General features: G+C 38.3%; 4 protein-coding genes and 1 long non-coding RNA gene across 7 annotated transcripts; 3 read left to right on the top strand and 2 right to left on the bottom strand.

Annotated features, from left to right (window-relative positions):
- LOC109703644 (60S ribosomal protein L18a-2) lies at window positions 206-2406 on the top strand. The gene is made up of 4 exons (XM_020224346.1): window positions 206-335; window positions 515-630; window positions 751-814; window positions 1898-2406. The coding sequence occupies exons 1-4, from the start codon at window positions 321-323 to the stop codon at window positions 2237-2239; spliced, it is 537 nt and encodes a 178-aa protein (XP_020079935.1). The 5' UTR covers window positions 206-320; the 3' UTR covers window positions 2240-2406.
- On the bottom strand, window positions 3685-9355 carry LOC109703556 (ribokinase). The gene is made up of 13 exons (XM_020224209.1): window positions 9111-9355; window positions 8964-9042; window positions 8767-8856; window positions 7895-7972; window positions 7701-7775; window positions 7395-7447; window positions 6648-6798; window positions 5899-6009; window positions 5642-5768; window positions 5419-5519; window positions 4839-4977; window positions 4333-4385; window positions 3685-4016 (listed from the first exon to the last, which is right to left on the bottom strand). The coding sequence occupies exons 1-13, from the start codon at window positions 9182-9184 to the stop codon at window positions 3933-3935; spliced, it is 1215 nt and encodes a 404-aa protein (XP_020079798.1). The 5' UTR covers window positions 9185-9355; the 3' UTR covers window positions 3685-3932.
- LOC109703557 (60S ribosomal protein L21-1) lies at window positions 9560-11995 on the top strand. The gene is made up of 2 exons (XM_020224210.1): window positions 9560-9880; window positions 11493-11995. Exons 1-2 carry the CDS (start codon window positions 9644-9646, stop codon window positions 11748-11750), a joined length of 495 nt encoding a protein of 164 aa, XP_020079799.1. The 5' UTR covers window positions 9560-9643; the 3' UTR covers window positions 11751-11995.
- On the top strand, window positions 12677-14258 carry LOC109703558. Its single transcript, XR_002213984.1, has 2 exons — window positions 12677-12825; window positions 13919-14258. It is a non-coding gene; the product is annotated as an uncharacterized LOC109703558 (long non-coding RNA).
- LOC109703554 (receptor-like serine/threonine-protein kinase ALE2) lies at window positions 14436-20506 on the bottom strand. Of its 3 annotated transcripts, none has more exons than XM_020224206.1 (8): window positions 19949-20506; window positions 19061-19159; window positions 18901-18984; window positions 18441-18812; window positions 17723-17983; window positions 16850-17239; window positions 15996-16236; window positions 14436-15620 (listed from the first exon to the last, which is right to left on the bottom strand). In XM_020224206.1, exons 1-8 carry the CDS (start codon window positions 20004-20006, stop codon window positions 14948-14950), a joined length of 2178 nt encoding a protein of 725 aa, XP_020079795.1. In that variant the 5' UTR covers window positions 20007-20506; the 3' UTR covers window positions 14436-14947. The 3 variants fall into 3 exon arrangements, with proteins under 3 accessions (XP_020079795.1, XP_020079794.1, XP_020079797.1); XM_020224205.1 differs by having other exon boundaries at window positions 16850-17251; window positions 19949-20504; XM_020224208.1 differs by lacking the exon at window positions 17723-17983 and having other exon boundaries at window positions 16850-17251; window positions 19949-20505.

The raw sequence follows: 21611 nt of genomic DNA, 5'->3' as shown, positions 1-21611 counted from the left end.
GCCGTTGAATTTGTTGGCGTCTCTGATGCCCGGGATTGGGCCAAACCCAGCGCATTGATCGAGTTGGGCTCGGAACATTCGGGTTTAAACCCAAACCCACTAATAACTACAAAAAAACCCGACTCTGGTCCCGACAAGGTTCGACCCCCGGGGGTCAATTCGTAATTCCTCCCAAATCGAGGACCATAAGAAGAGCTCCGAGAACTAGGGTTTGCGAGCATATATATATATATATATATACATATATAAACCCGATTTTCTCTCCCACCGAGGAGAGGAGCTTCGAATCGCGGCGGAGGTGGTCGACACAAAGATCATCCATGGGGAACTTTAGGGTTAACACTCTCCCCCAAATCTCTGTTCTCCTTCGTATTCGTGATCTCTAATAATCAGGAGATCTTATTTACTTGGATTTGTTTTCGATTTAATTCGTTTGAATTGATCGGTGGTTTGTGATCTAGGTGGCGTTTGTTTTTTTATTCGAATTGTTTTGTTTATGCTTTTTTTGGTACAGTTTCATCAGTATCAGGTGGTGGGAAGAGCGCTTCCCACAGAATCGGATGAGCACCCGAAGATCTTCCGCATGAAGCTGTGGGCGACTAATGAAGTTAGAGCGAAATCAAAGTTTTGGTAAATCCTTTTTTTGCTATTTTGTTTTATTTTTCATTGTAATTTTGTTTTGTTTATTTAGAAGCACTAGCCTCAGTTTTTGTAACTAATATGTTTTCTTTTTAAAAAAATTTATGGTAGGTATTTCTTACGAAAGTTGAAGAAAGTGAAGAAAAGTAATGGGCAAGTGCTCGCCATCAATGAGGTATGTGTTTCTCACTCTCCCCCATGCTACTTGTGATTAGGTTTTTGGATTATGAGGTCGTGATCTGTTGGAATATGTTGTGTGTTTGCTGTATATAGCTGTTGATTAATGGGTTCTTATCCTATGCCAGTAGTGTAGTGTAGTCGAAGTTTTACTTTATGTTGATTTGCTTATCAGATATCTGAAATTAATGAATGGTAGTGTTGGTTATGTATTGGAATAATACAAGCAATTTTAGTGATTGGTTATAGAGAAAATGGGTTAGTGCTGGACTACTATTTCCTTTTTGATCATGCCCTCTTTGGTCCATACTCTTGGTTGCATGTATCTCTTCTGTTCTGATGAATTGACAACAATTCTGAAAGCTTACCTTGAAGAGCTCCATTCTGATGACTTCTTGCCAATGTTATTCTTATGTTTTAATAAATGACTTGTTTAATAGAGTTAGCCTGAGGAATAGTTGCACGTTTGCCAGGGTTTCATACTGTTGTTTTTCTACTGTATTTTTTTCATGTTGTCTATGTTTGCAAAACGGATAAAAATGCACATTACTAGTCCCCTACATTCTGTAATTGGAATATATGAAAATACTTTTGCTGATCGTGTATTTGCTACTTAGCTATAAAATTTCCAATTGCTGTATGTTCTTCTTTTGGTGAATATACTAGTTACCTTGCTTCACTTTTGCGCAAGTTCATTTTTATAAAGATAAAATTGTGCAGACCCTTCAAATAAGGTACTCGGCCTTATTTTATTTTTTTTATTTATATTGTACTGCTGAACCTCTCAAAATGCTTATGTAGAACTAGAGTCTCATTAGAACTTAACAGCATCCATTGAGAAAGTTATAGGATTTTCTGTAAATGTAAGGAGTACGCATTGAGTGACAGAATATTTTGGTAAGAAAGTTATGTTAAGCTCTGATGGAGAGGTAGGAAAATCAAGCAAACTGGAAAGCTGGGTACTCAAGATCATCATTTTTAGCTCAGGTGTCCATTGTAAAAATGTGTTATAGTTCACACTGCGCCTATACGATTTTACTTTATATTAACGCATCTGACTTGGACTAAATTTATGGTCAAGATATTCGAGAGGAACCCAACAAAGATCAAGAACTATGGCATATGGCTGAGGTACCAGAGCAGGACGGGATACCACAACATGTACAAGGAGTACAGAGACACCACTCTTAATGGGGCCGTGGAGCAGATGTACAATGAGATGGCATCCCGCCACCGTGTGAGGTTCCACTGCATCCAGATCATCAAGACCGCCACCGTCCCTGCCAAGCTCTGCAAGCGCGAGAGCACCAAGCAGTTCCACGATTCGAAGATCAAGTTCCCTCTCGTCTTTAGGAAGGTGCGGCCGCCTACCAGGAAGCTCAAGACAACCTACAAGGCCTCCCGCCCTAATCTCTTCATGTAAGGAGAGAGTCTGAGTACTTTGTTTAGTTGCGGATTTTCTAAATTTTGTCGTTCTCAGCATGGCAATTTGTCAGTTTATTTGTGTTCTAGTTTGCACTTGGAGTTGTTTATTTGAGATGCCGAAGTTGATACTAGAATTCATTTCCGACTGTTGTTTGGTGGGAGGAATGACTGGTTTTTTTTTGCCTGAGCTTTATTTCTTTGTTTACTAGTAGTTTGGTGATATTCTTTATTGCTGTGCTGTCGCTTCTCAAGGGCAAGAAGATGGATGCGCTATTCATGCCACCTTTTCTCTCAATCACCGACAATATATATATATATATATATATATTAATAAAAATTAGGGTTAAATTTACATAAGTCCCTACAAATATAATGAATTATAAATATATCCCTACAAGTTTAACTTTCATATATTGTCTATACAAAAGTCCTGATGTTTTCAAATATGTCCCCGCCGTTAAGATCCGTTAGAAAAAATTACTTAACCACAGATAAAATACTTAACCCTAGATAGTTAATGAGATGAATTAATCTTTTTACCCCTTTTTTATTAATAGTTGCGACTTTTGGAGGAATATATTTGTGATAGCAAAAAAGTCATTTTATTTATAAAATAAATAGTGTTTTAACGGTAACAAACTGAAGGGACATATTTAAAAACATTAGAACTTTCATAGTAACAACATATGAAAGTTGAACTTTGTAGGAATATATTTATAATTCACTATATTTGCAAGGACCTATATGAAATTAGTCCTAAAAATTATTATAAATATAAGGGTAAATTTCAAATGTCACTTCCGTGGTTTCGCAGTCTCTAACTTTAGTGCCCTGTGGTTTAAAAAGTGTATCTAGTTAGTGTTTTGTGGTTTCATTTTTATATTTTTATCAGCTTTTTTGTTAATATTTCGTAAAATCGTATACAAAAAGCTTCAGACACCTACCTAGGTTTATCAAATATTTACTTTAGTATCTTTTAGTTTTAACTTTCTCACTGATTTAACAAAAAAATTAGTAGAATAAACAATAAAAAGATAAAAATAAAATCATATGACACTAAATTGATACACTTTAAATCACNGTTTTAAAATCAATATTTTATTATTCAAGTAGGTATGAAATTTAGGAGTGAATTCTGATGGTCTGATGAAAAACACATGTAAATAAGCTACTATATTAGTTTTGATTGTATTTAATGAAATATATACGTAATTTTTTTTGTACTTCAACTATCAAAACTTTATGAGTACAAAAAAATCTATACTTATAAAAATAAAATAATCAAATTTCATATATATATATATATATTATTTGAGTTACTGATCTGATTAACCACTACTTTTTTATCACCATAGCGAGCTTTAGAATAGACGTTTAGATGTTGAATTGATGAAACATACCCATCCATTTTAGTGAAATAACAGTTTGGTAAAAATCTCAGAGTTTTAAGTAGTGGTAAAATAAAGAAGTGAAATTTAAGTCCTCAAATACTGCAGAGTTGATGTTAGTTCGAGTGATAATAGATAAAGACAACGAGGTGCTGATAACTTCCCATGCAGGGACGAAAAAAGGCTGGTTTGTGTACTTCCCCATCCCGTAAAATCATTATTCTAGTTCTCAAACCACGGGAGTACAGGAGTGACACGCGAATGTAGGCGACGTACTCCAAATATGATACTTCCGTGGCGAATCTACAGCCAGAATTGAGCCAACCGTGGGTCTGATCGCCATGGTAAACCACTCCGAGCACCCAGAGCCCGGCATCCTGCAGCAGCCTGCAACGGTCGAGCAAAAAACCAGTTAGAGTGGTGCTCATAAGAGTCGAGTGAAAGACTGGTACAATAGCTTTGTTTCTTAAAAGAAGTCCAACAACATTAGGCCATGAACATAAGCTGAAGCTTCACAGTAGAACTCCTGCTGACCGCCGGAAACGCTCTCATCTGATGCTACTCAGGTAGAAAAACACTTCTACTTTTGCATAAGACAGCCAAACAAGCATTAAACACTATTTGTTGTGTAAGCTAGGCTTCTTGTAGGAGACTTGGTACAAATTGTAGCAGAAAAAGTAAAGCAGTAGATGAAGTAGCATACCACTTGTGAGGCAAAAGGTAGCATCTTCTCCGGGGGAAAGCCAGCGCATAGAGCTAACAAAAGAAAAGACAATTATTTTGAGTACATGACTCATTACCTAATAGCACAGCAAACTGTAACCTACAGGATTAAAAATAGTAAAAAAAAAAACCAGAAATATTCATGAGTACATGGTCTTTGAGATTTTAGTAAATGCTAGCGTGCTGCATATTGAGAGGGGGTTAATACTCAGAAGACTCATTTGCCTGTACAAACAAGATTTGTTGATAGTTACCAAGACCATTTCCCCCTTTTGCCTTTATTTAGAAAGAAAATTAGACAGAAAACAGAAGATCAATTTTCATAAATAATTTAAACACAAATTCCAACCCAAAATAAAAAAAAAAAATCAGGTTCACACAGATTACATGAAATGGATGGATGCATGGTTTACAGTCAGTTGCAGGATGTAAACAAACTAACAACCAAGAAAAAAAAAGAGAAGGAAAAGAATATTTTCCACTTACAATAGAGAACAGCTCCAATGAATGCATCTCCAGCACCTGTGGTGTCAATAAGCTCTGAAGGAGGTATCACTTCTGCTGTCCCTATAAGTAGCCTCCCACTGACTGCACCTATTCCATCCGCAGAGATCCTCAAATCCGACTAAGGAGGCAGAAACAAACATCAATTTGTCTGATAATAAAGAAGGCATGGAATGGGAATCTAAATGGCCAAGTTAACACTAAATCTGTTTCCTGACATATCTATGTGTGTCAGATGCATAGATTAAACAAAGTCACATCGAAGCCACATCATATACTAGTTTTTCAGGTTTTGGAACATAGCATATATGTATTATGACTTTATCTCCATTGGGCCTTTAAAAGTCTCATGGTCCATAGACTTGGACAAGCTGAGAATAAGTCTCACGAGTGATCAGTTTGGAATCAGCTCCTAAGGACCACAAACTTGAGGCAACAGCTCATGAAGATTATCACATTACAATTCGACATGCAGCTAATAAGAGGCACTGCCATAAGCTAATCTAGGTTACCCTATTTTTTAAAAAGACGTGTGAAAAGTAGTTGTCTGGCAAAAGAGTACCTTAGAAGAAATGCATGTTGGAGTGGTCACATTACCATCAACTCTTTGCTTTAATGATTCTAATAAACTCTCCACATCTGTTTCCTCCTTCTCAGAAGCATCTGTTAAGCTTCATTACTTCATTACAAGTTCTAAGTTTAACGTAAAATTCCATAAGAACTAACTATTTCATTGTGAAAATGAAAATTTTAATATATCTGCAGAGCATCACGGTGTTACTCACCAATTATGCTTCTCTCGAACATTATGCAACCTTTCTCTCCAAGGGTGATGATAACAAATTTGATATTAGGCAATCTAAGAAGCAAGGAAACTAAAGCACTGGGAGTAGATTGGGCAGATGTCCAAGCCTGTATGATAGTACAAATAAAATACTTGGAGCATAAAAAGAACTTAGTGAAACTAAATTAAAGATCTTAGTAACTAAGCGGAAATGGGCAGGGGTAACCATTGAAATTTGTCTACAAATGATCTGCTTGCCTGAGGAAATTTCTCCGAGCATACAACATAAGATGCCAGATTAAGAAGATCATCCAAACCCTCCCTCTTTCTTTCTGCATCAACTAAAATAGGAATTTTCCTTCGACTTGCCTGCACTGAAAGTTTCCACAAGTGTTGTTGGTCATTCACATTTGTATAAATGAAAAAGGAAATGAAAAGAACATAAAAATGACAGAGATCGCCAGCAAAGGCATATGAGTGCCAATCAAGAAGACATGACAAAATTTGCTAAGGTACTACACAAAGTACTTGAGCACTCAGATGTTTCAGCACAAAGGCATGCATGAACTGTTCTTAATTTTGTCATGCCAGATTCAGAAAAACAAGGAACTCAATTTACATGTCAAATTAGCAAAACATCATTTTCAAATTATCAAGAAATTAAGTTTCTTAAGATTGTCAAACTTAAGAAAAGAAGCTACGCAGTTTAAAAGAAAGAAATCTCAGCAACAACACAAGAACGTGAAACACTCGATGTTTACCAATGAAAAAAGATTAACATTAGTGGCATAAACAGCCATCAGCAGTAGAGAGTAGGTGTTAGTTTTAATTTTCTAATAAACTGGATTTAGAACAACAGTAAGCGTAATATTGTGCTTACTTGTGCCAACAATGGGTAGTTTAATAATCATAATTACATGCTCCTTTTATCTACTTAAATAGTCAACTAGTCGGCCGACACAAAATGAGGCATCAAGAAAACTGCATAAAGAGTTTATCATAATTACCTCTTCTGCAACAACTAAAGCAGTCTCATGCAATCTAACATCAAAGTAGACAAGGCTTGCATCATCTAAAGCAGAAAACAAGCTAGTCTGGGAAAGCTCTTCTGGCACCATAGGAGGGTAACCAGGTGTATTTATACACGTGCGAGTTTTCCTGCAATACAAGCAGCAGCTGCTATTACAAACTTTATAACTTCTCCTCCTGAATCTGCTGAAAAGTTTTGATACTGGTAAATAAGCAAGGACTTCGTACACTTAACAATGGTAGCACGTTGAAAGAACTACAAAGGAATCTACTAATTTATAGTGTATACCTTCATTAAGCAGCAACTGGGCAGGAGAACGAACCCAGCAGAAGCAAAAAGTATCAGGAAAATAACAATGGCTGGTAAAGAATGATCTTCTTGAACACAAATCACTATGAAATGTTGAAAATCTTGAGAGAAAACAATTTATCAACTCCAAAAGAAAGTTGTAATATTATCTTCTAGGCTATTATACGAGCATGAAGGCAACAATAGCCTACAGGACGTACACTACTAACAAAATAATCAAATTTCTATAATTCTATTGGACCCTTAGCATCAGCACCAAACCAATCCGAGTATCCGACTGATTCATAGGCTAAGAAATTACTCTATTTTGCTCATAACCAACCAAACTAAGTTGTAAAACATCATCAAGCTGAAAACACATTAAAATATAACATCACAAAGCTTGAAAAACATGAAACATGAGAAAAGTTCTTACGTCTGGTTGTCAACTATTACATAAGTAAATGATGAAATTCCCTGCTCTGATACCTGAAAAAAGAATGCCCTATATGAGAAGAGCACATATACTTCCTTCAAGAGATCATTAACTTGTGAGACCTAGCTAAAATATTTTATTCAAGTTAATAAAAGAATTAATTAAGATGAAAGTAGCATGAAGAAAGGCTCTCAAAGCACTCAAAAAACTGCCGTAGAAGTACAAGAAGCAAGGGAAAGAAACAAAAACAATGTTCTGCTTACATCCTTATCACAAAGAAAGGTAAAAGAAGCATATGCTATATACCACCATATGAGAAGTATCTACACCATCAGCTTCAAGTTCTGCAAGGATATTTCTTCCTGATGCATCATTAGCCACCTACAGAAATCAAGTAGACAAATAGAGTCAGTAGCTTACAGAAAAAAGCTTTCACATGGAATAAAATCTCCATTACTCTAGAATCTGGGATAGTATGGATAATTAGACAACTATTCAACCTTAGAGATAATTTTAGGCTTCAAACCCAAACGGGCAGCACAGGTCAATGCATTCCCAGTGTTTCCCCCTCCTTCCACCTGTGAAAATAACAGTTCAATAATGAAATTCCATTCACTCCACATCAACTACATCACATTTTGATAGGATTATTAAGAATACTTTCAGAAGTATTTACATAAAATAAATGAAATTATTAATTTATCAAAACAGAGCTGCACGTTAGCGTAGGACAATGACATTGAAAGTGAACATCTCAAAAGATGCAAAGGTTATATTTTCTTTGAATACAGATAAACGATGAATCATTCATAATTTCGTAGATAAATACAAGGAGAATGCAGAAAAGGTGGATCACCTATGGTATTCTTTTAAGCATTCTCCAAAGAGGCAATCAGAGCTCAGAAATTTTTGACATGCTTGCGAGATATGAATTAACTTGCTAAGAGTTCTTATAATAGAAAAGGGAATCAAGATAATTTCTACCACTATAACTATAAGCATGGAAAACAGAAGAGAAAAAGAGTTAAGGAACGCAGATGAGATTTATGTAAACTCTCTAGTTGATATCATGCAACCAATTATGACACAAAAAAGCTCTGTATATATACCCTAAAACTAGATCATGAGGGCACAATATTAACTGAGATTTTAGTAAAAGGTTAGAATAGTTTCAGATCCATGACTAATATTATCTAGTGAGATGGCTGTGGACCAAATTCTGGTGAATTAACACGTACCAACAAAAAAAACAAAAACAAAAACAAAAAAAACAAAAAACAATCTAGCAAATTACTCTCCATTATTAGTAAGACTTCTACATTAACAAATCCAGCCCAAATTTAAGGAGAAGCAAGAAACAAGTGAGAAATACCTTCATGCTCACGCTTCGGATCTTATCATCGGGTTTGGGGAACGAAGCCACAGTCGCCAGGTAATCCACCGACACCGCTCCGCATCCTACCTGATGATCACAAAAAACAAAAACAAAAAAAAAAAAATCACGAGAAATTCTCATTAGATCGCTCGATTAGAACGGAGAGCATCGATTTTGGGTTTTGTTACACATACAACGACTCGATTCTCGGGGAGAGGGGAGATCGAAGGCGACGACGAAGTGGTTTCCGCTCCAGATGAGGACATCTCCGCCCTGGATAAAGCCTAATTATCAGAGCAAGCGAGAGAGAGAGAGAGAGAGAGAGAGAGATGGGGGAGTACCTTGGAGAAGGGAGGAATCGGGGGCGGAGAGAGGGGAGAGGGAGAGGGAGCGAAATGAGACTGGGTTTGAGCATAGTGTTCTAATGTCGTCGTCGTCGCCGCTTATAAATACACTCGAAAACACCAGAACAGCTTCTCGGAAAAGTCAAAAAATTGCTGACGATCCAGAAGCAGAAGCAGAAGCAGAAGCAGAAGCAGTTCGGGGAGAAGTGAAGTCGCGAAGTCGGTTACGGAGAAGGTGCAAACGTTATCCGGATCAAATTCGATGTGTGGTGCAACTGCGATAGGAGAGAATTGCACATTCGGATACAGATGCGAGAGCCCAAACCACGAACCGGGCCAAATCCACATACCCAATATGGGCCCAAAATTCAAAGCCCAATAAGAATTAGAATTGAACCATTAAAGCCCACCCCCGCATCGGCCTCCTATAAATACCCCATCTCCAAACCCTAGCTTCTCCCTCTCACTCTCCTCCGCCTCCCCCGTCCTTCCCCCTCCGCCGCCGCAGCTCCTCCGACGTCGCAGCGAAGATGCCCGCGGGTCACGGCCTCCGCTCGCGCACGCGCGACCTCTTCGCGCGGCCCTTCAGGAAGAAGGGGTACATCCCCCTCACGACGTATCTGAGGACGTACAAGATCGGGGACTACGTCGACGTCAAGGTGAACGGCGCCGTCCACAAGGGCATGCCCCACAAGTTCTACCACGGACGCACCGGCCGCGTGTGGAACGTCACCAAGCGCGCCATCGGCGTCGAGATCAACAAGCAGGTGAATGAACCTTTGCTTCTCCTCGATTTGATTCGGTTTGCGGTGTTTGCTTGCTTAGACCGCGGTTTAGAAGCGGTTCTTACCTTGTAATTTGATTTGATTTGATTTGATTTACTTTTTCATTGATTTGAGTTAATTTCTAGTGTTTTTGGGTTGTGCCCTTGCAATTTCGTTCAATAGCTCTTTGGATCTCGCTTTATGTGTGATGCCGATGCTGTTGTGATTCATAAAATCTTTTCCTTTTTGGTGTGTTTAAAGTTGAGTAAATAGTCGAGAATTGAAAAGTTGAAGTGGTGGTGGACTCGCTGGGCATTATGTGCTACGTTTTTGTCATGGATTAGGTGGAGAGAGGAGAACTCAAGTATTCGTAGTATCTTAGTTGGAGTAGGGAATTTTCTATTAACTCGAAACGGGAACAGATTCGTTGCTACTAACACCATTTAATTTTGTCAGTAAGGATTCTTGTGCCTCGATCTGCTGTTTACGAGTCAGAATGCGGTAAACATTAGAGAAAACATAAGGTAAAAAGTGGTAAACATTACAGAAAATGCAAGGTAAGTTAGAATGGTTTTTGTGGTTAAACGAGCCTATCAATCAACTAGTAATGAAGTATGTAGGATTCATATAACAAGTTAGGCTTTGATGACTGATCTTTTCTTGGTGTAGAGACATGGTATCAGTTTATATGGGCTCTTTTGCAGCTTCAAAATTCAAATGTATCTTTGTTTCTGATCATGTAAAGTTGTTGGAACTCAGAACGTGGCTATTTACCAGCCAAATGATCGGATACTATTGTTTTTGGATTTAGCAGTCGCTCGTTTCAAATCTGAGGGACTTCATTAGTTGATATACATCCGGCATCTTAGGCTCGTAATTTAGAAGAATCTACGTCGTTTGGTTTATGAAACAAGAATTGGTGAAATATCTGGCGCAACTGTCTTCTGGAATCCATTTTTCGACCCTTGTAGAATTGTGACGTATAACTATTGGAGTTTTTTTTATTGTTTTCGAGTAGTACTTTATTTGGTAGAATTAAATGGAAAAAAAAATCCATTGTGGCTTTCAATCCTGTGAATTTTACGGTAACTAACTCAGATCCATTCTGATCAAATGAAGTCCATGCTAGATAGAATAGTTCGGTTACAAGTTCCAATGCATGTGTGGTTCGACATCTGAGGTCTTCCAAGTGCTTCCACCGTGTCCACTTGATGAACGGATGACGAACCACATTGGGGAAAAAACAGAGGAAATGTTAATATCTATATCTATTATATTATGAATTGGTCTTTTTTTAGATCCTTGAGCGGTTCTCTTTTGGCTTTTGTATTTTTTTTTACAAAGTTCCTAACACTTTGTGATGCTTTTTAAATCAAATGCCTAGTAATTTGCTCTCTTGCCTATTATTTCTCATTTTGCTACTAAGATAGTTGCTGAGTGTGGAATATGATGATCCTCTTTCCTTCAGCTCACTGTGTTTGTACTTTTTTTGCATTTTGTAATCCTTTTAAGAAGACTCTCCTTACTCACGTAAATTGCTAATATTCCACAAGTAGTCATTGTTTTGTAATTCGCCTGTTCGAATGGGCTATTTATCATCGACTACTGTAACCAGGTCGGCAACAGAATCATCCGGAAGAGGATTCACGTCCGTGTGGAGCACGTCCTGCCGTCCCGTTGCACGGAGGACTTCAAGTTGAGGAAGAAGAAGAACGACCAACTGAAGGCAGAAGCCAAGGCTCGAGGTGAGGTCATCAGCACTAAGCGCCAGCCCGAGGGACCCAAGCCCGGGTTCATGGTCGAGGGGGCCACTTTGGAGACCGTCACTCCAATCCCTTACGATGTGGTTAATGATCTCAAAGGCGGCTACTAATCGGCCTGCTCCTATCTCATTCCTATTTAGTTCCTTCCTTGCCTTGCCCCTCTCATTTCGGATTTTGGCAGTTCTGGGAGTTGTTACTTCTTGATTTTTGAGGATTTGTCCAATGAAGGATTATCTCTGTTTAGAGCCAGTCATTTTAAGATACTTGGGTCGGTGATAACTAATTATCTGGTTATTATGTTGAATGTTATTACCATCTTAGTTGTGAGATTCTTAATTTTGCTGCTTTGAAATCATTCTCTAGTTGTTTTTCCACGGAAAGAGAAAAAGAAATGATGATCTATGTTGGCGTTCTTTAAATCTCAAATTTGGCAAACTAGTATCAGCATCGAGCTAAACAAGCGTTTGGGCTTTCAGAAATAAAAGCATTAGCTCTGAAGCTTTAGCTTCCTCTTCAGCGAGTACTGTTGAAGGATATAAATGAATAGATGCTTTTAACTCTGAAACTTTTACTTCCGCTTCAGTGAGCACTGTTGAATGATATAAATGAATAGAGATGAAACTTTTACTCCCGCTTTAATGAGAACTGTAAGATGTTTGATAGTGTTGCTTCGACTCGGTTTCGAGAACTTTTTTTTAAGGATGTTTCGTTCTTCAATATTGGACGCAAAAACCTTGGTTTCATTAAATTTATTGAAGTGAGATGCTAAACCCTAGCTTTTCTCTCTCGTGCTCGTGGACTCTTCGGCAGGGCTAAACCACAAATACTGAGCCCAGCCTACGAACTCTTAGGCCTAGTGTGGGCCCATATTTTGTGGGACGCGCACTTGAGTACTAGACACCGCCTCCTGGTTCGAACCACGGACGATAAGACCAAAAGCCCAACCAAAAGGATGCGCGTCGCCTGACGCTTCATCTCTGACCGTCCACGAGAATCGGACGGACAGTTTTTGGTCCCAAGTGTTTCAATTAGTCCCATATCGAAAGATGTGGAGCGAAAGATTTGTTCTAATAGAATGAGTTCGCTAAGCCACTGTCTCTTCGGAGACATCCGATAAAATTGGAACGATACAGAGAAGATTAGCATGGCCCCTGCGCAAGGATGACACGCACAAAGCGAGAAATGGTCCAAATTTTTTTTTCCCCTATTTTTTTATCTTTCCAACTTTGTTTTGTTTTTAAACCCAAAACGATTTGATCCCCTTCCTCGTTTTTGTGTTTTTTGTTTTTTAGGGTTTTCGATCGTTCCAACTACTTTCCTTTCTTTTCTTTTCTTTTCTTTTCTTTTTTTGCACTTCTTTTTCTATTTTGGAGCCATGACATCTATAGCTTAAAACCCTCGATATCATATTAAGCTCGGTGGTGGTGGATAGAAGATGAAATCGCTCATCACGGATGCTAATTTTGATTTGAAGGTGTAAAAAGCCCCTAGAGTAATTGCTTAATTTCGTGGTCTTTGGAACCAGTCGCACAAACCCATTACATCGTTTAAATGTCGTGCAAAGTGGTGATCCGAATCATTAGGTTTCTCATAATCTCTGCTTGAATGGAATACATCAGAAAAGTAGGTCATCTTACAGCTCCTATGTTGCCGTAATAATTGTGGCCAACTATTATGAAATTTTTTATATTGCAAAAATGAGATGCTGTATATTATCCATATTTTTACTGCAAAGACGATCATAGTATGATGCATCAGTGAACCGCGGTATCTGCTGCGGACTTTGTAAGCATGTTATGTTTGTGCCTTTTCTGAGCTGCTACTTTGTATCTGATGTTTAATTGTTTAAATAAGAAAAATATAGAATCATAGTATGATGAATCCGGAACCTTTCTTTCCAAGTCCCATATTCATTCCCTAATATGAGCTCATTCGAAAAACAGATATGCATGCTAGGTTGAGGTGCTGACAAATACTTAATGCTGTATTGAGATGTTATTTCCCAAAGTAATAAAAAGAAATTAGAAATTAAAGCCAAGAATAGTTGGATGAACGTTTGTTTTCTCAATGTTTTTAGTAGCATCATTTTTTGGACTCTTTTACCTTGAGCTGCCATAATCTTATCATTTCCATGTTATCCCTTTGTTCTCCTGCTTCCTTAATTCGTCAGTATCAGTATACGACATCATTAGTTGGTGTATTGACTTAGTTTGCGATAGGCTAGTTTAGTGAAAATTTTTGGAATTTCTGCTAAAGATCTTCAATATATATGCTACAGGATCTGAGAATACAGCAGCTGCATTATATCAAAGCAGAATTTCGTCGTGGACGTGACACTGCACATTTCTGATGTTGTAGAAAGCACTGTATTTAAAAGAGGAGGATTCGGAGAACTGCAGTGTGAGGGGGAAGTCGATAAGCCGCATTCGTAAGGCTCAACATTTATGTATTTGTTAGATGCTGACGTGAAAAGAGCATTGTTGCAATTGTTTCAAAATCGTGCAGAATATTTTTTTCTTTCTTTTTTTCTTTTACATATATATATATATATATATATCAAAAAAAGAACTTAATAACCTCTGCTCTATCATATATTTTGTCTAATTGGCATTTTTGTCTCTCCTCAGAAGTAATATTTGCGAAAGAGAAACATAGGAGGCATTGGTTGAAGGTGGTAAAGTGTTTGAGATGGTGAAACCATCCGTAGTTGAACGGAGATTGACAAGGCGACTTGGAGGGCTAAAAAGAAACCATTTTGAAGAAATAGAAAGAAATTAATTTACGAGGCTCAGTGATATACTGATATCCTGCTGTTACTTCTGGCATATTTAACGAAATTCACCATTTACAGTGTTACATTCAAAATAACACTCAGCCTAGAATGCGTAAGAATCAGCATACTAGTAGTAAAGCAACATGGACTACATGGTTGAACATCTGTTTCATTTTAAGAGAAACCAGAATCGGGCTTCAAAATTTCGACAGCCCTACAACAAATCAAACCCAACAAGACATCTGAACAGAATCTTACACTGTTAGAGATAGAAGCTATAATTATATCAGCATGGCACAATAGGGAGTACCATGGCACCGGGCACAAACATCCCAAACTACATACCAATGATACATGAGAAATGAATCATAACTTCTAGCAAAATTAGAAGCCATGTGCTAAGCACCCACCTGAAAGCAATGGCGAAGCCGACGACAAGCTAACTCTAATAACAGTCCCCATCAGATGCCACAATGCTCGGAGCTGTACATTTGGTGAGAAGAATCACAAAAGAGAGACATTTTGTAATATTTGCTACCGATTATTACTGCGTTTGCGAAATAGATGCCCATGTTCACTAATGCTCCCTCTCAATCTATAAAAAGCAGCAAATTTCTTCTTCTTGGTTCGTAAAGGACCCGATCTATTTTGCAAGGCCATTGGCTCCGCCTTCCCAGCCAATGATGATGCCGAATGGGGCTTATTCAGCTCTTCCATTGGATCTGAACTATACTCCATGGTGATAAAAGGAGAATTATTCCCATAAGCCAAGCTCGGTGAACCCGCATTCCACCAACTGTTCTCGTTAACAAAGTCCGTACCGGATGATGACTCTCTTCGGCTATATAGATCGTCATTATTTTCGTCCATGTCTTTGTACACAAGTTTGAGTGCTTGCACAACCTCCCCCATGAAGGGCCTTTGCGATGGATCGATGTGAACACACACAGACGCGATAGATGCAACTTTGGCTACGTCTTCAAAGTTGTAGTTTTTGTTTAAGGTGGGGTCGATTAACTTCTCCAGCCCTTCGCGGCTGTTCAGTAGGGGACGGGCCCATGTCACGAGGTTCTCTGGGCCCTCCTGAGACTCTGAGATATACACAGGTTTTCGACCAGATAAAAGTTCGAGTAGAACAACGCCATAGCTGTACACATCGCTCTTCACAAGAAGGTGCCCGGTCATTGCATATTCTGGTGCAACATACCTTCAAATTGATCAACAACAATATATCAGTAGTAAAAAGAAAAGGGGTACAAACTGTTGCTATTAGTTCATATTACAAAGTAGCCTCTATCCTATAACAACCCAATTAGATCAGAACAACAGTATTATCGTCATGTTTGGTAGAACAAGGAGGAAGTATGTCACCCTGCTCCCATACCAAATAATGGCTATTCTTGTGGTCATTTCAGAGATATTAAAAAAATAAAAATACTAAATCCAAGGAAAGATGCGTCTCATCATAGTGCGGCACAGAGTAACTATATAATTACATCCGATACTTGCCAGAAGTCACTATACCGCTAAATATTAAACTTGGTTACTTATAGTAACAGAACAAATGGTAAAAAGCCCTCACCCAAATGTGCCCATGACCCTAGTAGAGATATGGTGACTGCCTTCTGAAGCTTCCCTTGCGAGACCAAAATCAGTAACCTTGGGGGTGAAATCTTCCTCCAATAGTATATTACTGGCCTTGAAATCACGGTGTATAACACGAGGATTCGAATCCTCATGAAGATAGGCCAGACCTCTAGCAGCACCAAGAGCAATTTTCATTCTAGAATCCCAGTTCAGAAGTCCTTTCTTCTTATCAACACCTGAAATATAACAGCAGTTTGTCATTCCCAATGCATTGGTTCAAAGCATTATACAATTTGCGGAAGTAAGGAAAATCTACTAAGGGTTAAACAATATTTCAAAAAGATCTCACAAAGTTTTAGAGAAAAAAGAATAAACAATCATTTCATCTTCTTTTTGAAATAGCGCATGAAGGAAAGACACATACACAAGTGCAGAAGTAATGGGCGATGCCAATCTGCAGAAATTTGATAACTTGAACTAAGCAAAAACCTTCAAATTACTGATATTTTGTGAACAATGGATCAGTTAATTCGTAATCTGTAGGAAAATAATTCTCAATCAAATAATGAAAATTTATAAAAGCCTCGTAGGTTTTCACTAAATTAAGACAAAATTAGAAGTATTAAATAACCTAAGACAATAGAAAGCAGGTAATAGTACTAAACATAACATGCACAACTCTTTTTGTCAAAAGAGAGCTGTTAAACTTCGGCAAGAAGCCCATCAAGAACAGCCTAAAATTCACAATTGAATCACAAGCCACTCCCAAATTTTCCAATATCTGCAGTATGCATTTCATAAGCCAAAGTTTCGGATTTAAACCGAATACAAAATCAATCAGGAAAATACCATGTAGATGGGATTCAACACTTCCATTGCGAACAAGCTCGTAAACCAGGCAGCGTCTGTTCCCTTCAATGCATATACCAATCAGCTTTACCAGATTACGGTGGTGAAGACGGCTAAGCATCTCCACTTCAGCAATAAATTCACGGTCCCCACTCCGATCCTCCCTTGTAAGCAACTTAACAGCAACCTCACTTTCATTTTCCATCATACCCTTGTAAACACGCCCAAAACCACCTTCACCCAAAACCCTTTTTGAGCTGAATCCATCGGTTGCCTTTTCGAGCTCAGCCAGTGAAAATGTCTTCACTGACGGCGGGCACGTAGCCATTGTGGAGACAAAGGATACAGACATAGAGCTCGCAGTGCTATTTGATAGTGTGGACCTTATTCCTGCATGATATACTACACCATTTCGTTATAATTAACAAATTCTGTCTCCGAAACAACAACATTAGCCAATGCCAAGTAGCAGGGTAAAATGTGTAGATAATCCCTGTTCAATTTTGATTTTGAAACTTGGTACCAATACTTGTTCCTAATATATTTTAGTCCCACAATTTCCTTATATGTTGCAATTCATTCTTGGCCTTCTAAAGAAATCCATTTCTTTGTTGTGATTGGGCCATTTTACCCATTCTCTTGTGAAATGACTTTCTGATTAGTTTACTTGAAATAGCGTTAGAAAGATCTATTACAGCAAAAGTATAGGGATGTAAAATTTTCTCAATGGTCAATTATGGATTTGCAACACGTTAAAGATCAGAGAATAAACTGATTAACAAAAGAAGTTCAGGGACTAAGTTACAATATCAGGATAGTACAGGGAGTATCCAGACATTTACTCCATATAGAGTAGATAGATCATTTAGTTACCAGATCTTTTGGTAAGTGATGGTGTAATTGCAGGGCTGATGGCAGTAGATGGCCGTCTAAGTTTCCTCCATTTTAACAGTAAAAGAACTACTCCAAAACATGCCAAGACGAGAGCAAAAGAGGATACTGCAATAACAACAATAATTCCCGTTTTCAGTTTCTCCGACTTGGTAGTTGGGACATCAGCTGTAAGGGGGTATTGTTGATTTGGACCAAACCCCATGGATGCCCTAGGGTTAGATGGCGGAGAGGCAGGTAGTCCTGTATAACAATGTTCGTGCATATGCCAATTCGATTTTAGAATATGTAAGATAATGGCCAAAATAGAAAACGGCAAAATGTATAAATGGTCCCCATATTTTCCTGATACTGTGACTTGGTCCAACTGAACTTTTTTACTTAAACATTTCATCCCTGAACTTTCCTGTAAATTGCAATTACATTCCTGTCCATAAAAGAAAAAAAAATCAACATGCATTGACTTTTTCTCTAACATGGTCTTTCTATGTTTCAACTTTCAAGTAAGCTGAAATACAGAACCATTTTACAGAGAGTAAATGATCATTTCTTTATGAAAATTAGATATTTTTTGACAGCCAGGAATGAAATCACTCTATATAAGGAAGTTCAGAGACAGAGTTTACGTGAAAAGTTCAGCAACCAAGTTGTGAATAATGGGATGTCTACATTTTACCAAATAAAAGAATAGCAAAGTTACCTGGATACTGGACGTAGACTACTTGATAATCACCGAAAATGGACATGTTTATGGGCATCTTCTTCTGCCAAAGCCTTTCATAGATCAGGACAGCGGTTGTATTATCAAACCTTTCTCCTAGAGGTACCAAGTATATAGTAACTCTAGTCTTTTGTTGGTCCTGGTTAGTCGGATAGACAGCCATGATTTTCACCTGGCTTTGTCTCAGAAATGTGCCAGCTGCAACTTCAACTTCCAGTTCTGCTGTATGTGTGAATAGTACAAACGGAGCCACCCCAATATCCATAACAACCTTAATTGGATATACGCAACCACAAGGAGAGCCAAGTGGTGTCGAAGTGAGCGGCTCAGAACAGGAAATCTCATCACAATCTGTTGAAGATGCTAAGCATATTCAAATGCTTCTTTCGAATGAGTGCAAAGATGAGGTATTTGTGAAAACAAATATGAGTTGTCAAACCTTGTGATGCCGGATAAGGTGATGGCGAAATTGCACGAGGAATCCTTCTATGATGTTTGGACGACGGAGGTTTAGCCATGGAACCTGAAAGAGATAAGATGGTAAAAACTGTCGAAATGACAACATGCACAAAGTTATCAAGGATTGAGCAGGTGAATACCACGATACTTCGGATAATAAGGTGGGGCAAGTACTGGCCCAAGAGGTGATATTTCAGGTGACCTCGATTGACGTGGTGCTGGACTTCGTGATACCATTGCTGCACAGTTTCATGTAAAACTAAGAGTAAGATATTGATTGATTTTAGATGCCAAATGGAAACAGATGATTGCGCAACAAGAGATCGAGTCGGTGCCAGACTTTGAAATATAATTGCTGCACAATTTGCTTACCAATTTATTTACACATTTTCAAGTATCATTTGCGCTCGACCATGGCTTTACAGTTGTAATGCCCTAGTCGTCCAAACATAAGCACAAAGTGTCATCTGTTCTGACATATGCTCTGGGTAATCTATCGCAGGAATCAGTAAACTAACTAAAATTAAGCATTAGCATGACCCCAACTACAGTGAGGCTACTGGCCCACTAGGTTCCCAAATATATATATATATATCACCCAACTCATTTGTTAGTTGACAAATTCTTATCATCCAACTCATTTGTTAGTTTCTAAAAAGGTCACTCTCCATCAGAAATAAAAAATTAGAAAACTATTTTCAAGTTCAAAGCCCACACGGCCAAAATGGAAAGGATGACGACAGAGTACAATTATTCCCCTAGTAACCCAACAATTATGTAGCATCAGATCATGAACCAACCTAACATTGTCCAAAACCACAATGTGTCAGATTAGATCACCCAAAACACTAACTAAACTACAGATACGAACGCATCAAAACCGAAATTCGACAGCATTTGGAGATAAATCAACTGCGAAAAGATTCAAAAACCACAACGTATCAGATCGCATCACCTCAAACACTAATCAAGAGCCCAAACACATAACTTGGTAGGAATCGAAGTAAAACAAGGATTTAAGAGAGTACCAGAGGAGTCGGACATCAAGTGGAGCAAAAGGAGCAGAAGCGACACGGCGACGCTCATCTTCTCCACCGATGCCCCAAAATCCGAGCAATTCACAAAGCAGCCATCCCCATTAGAAGCATCCGAGCTCCAGCTTCACCACTGAACCGACCTAACCATCCATTCTCTTCCATGAGCGACCACATTGCCCCTATTCTCCACTCGCCATGGGCGGTAAGGAGGAGCTCCGGTCACAAAAACCTACGCGGAGATCGGCGCCCCAGATCCATGAGATCGGCAAGCGTAAGATCCAGAGAGAGAGAGAGCGAGAGAGAGAGAGAGAACGCGAGGGTTTTGAAGAGGAGCAAAGGAGAGAGAGAGAGAGAGAGAGAGGGCACAGAAGAGAAGAGTAGGGTTTCGATCGAACTTCGCTTTAATTCTTCTTCCGCGTACATTTACTGACCTTCTAATCTGGGATTAGAGTTTAGCATCGATTTTTCTTTTTTATCTTTTGTTTTTTTCCTCCTTTTTTGTGGTTTCATATCCCAAACTGGGAATCGCTTCAGCGTCGACTGGGAATCGCGAATCCCGTTCGAGTTAGCAAGTAAGCTATGCTATCCGCATATTCTCCACGTAAAACGCCCCACGTAAATCCTAACTTCTCACACTTACTAGAAACTACCCGATATTGAGAGATTTAAAAAAAAAAAAAAAAATCTTAGTAGCATTGAGATCGAGAATGCTGATTGATGGAGTTGTTTGGTCCAATTATATATTCTTATATTTTTCTTTCTTTTTTCTATGTTCAGAGTTCCGTAGAGGAGGGATTATGTTTGACTAAATGCTTGATTGTGACTTAAAAGCTGTTATCTAATGAACACTATGAGGCCAGTTAGAGGAGAATCGCGTTTCCCGGTTGGCCATGTGGTGAGAAACGAGACTTTAGCCGTAATAAATTTCGGGTACTTTATAGTTGGCGCGTTTCCCGTTTCCCCTTTAATAAATAGTAAATATATATATTTATTTAATGCCCGAAATATTTTAGAAAAGTAAAAGAGCACGACACGTGTAATAACAGGGGCCAGTAATGTCGTGTCAATGGGCTTGTTTTTGACCCATATAGTTTTCATGGGCCGTCCTTGTTTTGGGCCAAAATTGCTTATTGATAATTTGTTAGGCCTTATTTTGAATGAGGCCCAAAACAAGTTTGGCCCATTTAGCCCATTATATTTGTGTTGGGTGAGCCTTTTCTGCTTTTCTACAAAAATCTAGCCCAAGGCATTTTGCAATAGTGGTAGGAGGGTATAAAATGCATGAATTTGATAATTTTTCGAGGTCATGTTTTGAGCATGAAAATCTTGTTTCCTAGATCTTTTTAACTTATTGGAGAAGCTTATATGTTTGGTAGATAAGGAGCGTGATTAAATGTCTGAAATAAATTAGTTTATTCAGCCTTCCAATTTTGTTTCAAGAATAAAATAAATTACCGCATAAGTAAAATATAATACCCAGTCCAATTATGAATTCAAAACCTTTCGAGAAGCAGATAAAAATAGTGTGCACTCTAAATTTTCAATCACATAAAAATCTTCACGGTTTACATATACACGCAAAAATGTATGTACATAAATAGTTAAAAAAATAGTGTCTACTATCTATTTTTCAGTCTTTGGATATTTATCTAAA

This window comes from Ananas comosus, linkage group 25, assembly GCF_001540865.1.
Source record: "Ananas comosus cultivar F153 linkage group 25, ASM154086v1, whole genome shotgun sequence".
Classification (NCBI taxonomy): domain Eukaryota; kingdom Viridiplantae; phylum Streptophyta; class Magnoliopsida; order Poales; family Bromeliaceae; genus Ananas; species Ananas comosus.
This window is presented reverse-complemented; position numbering and strand designations above follow the sequence as displayed.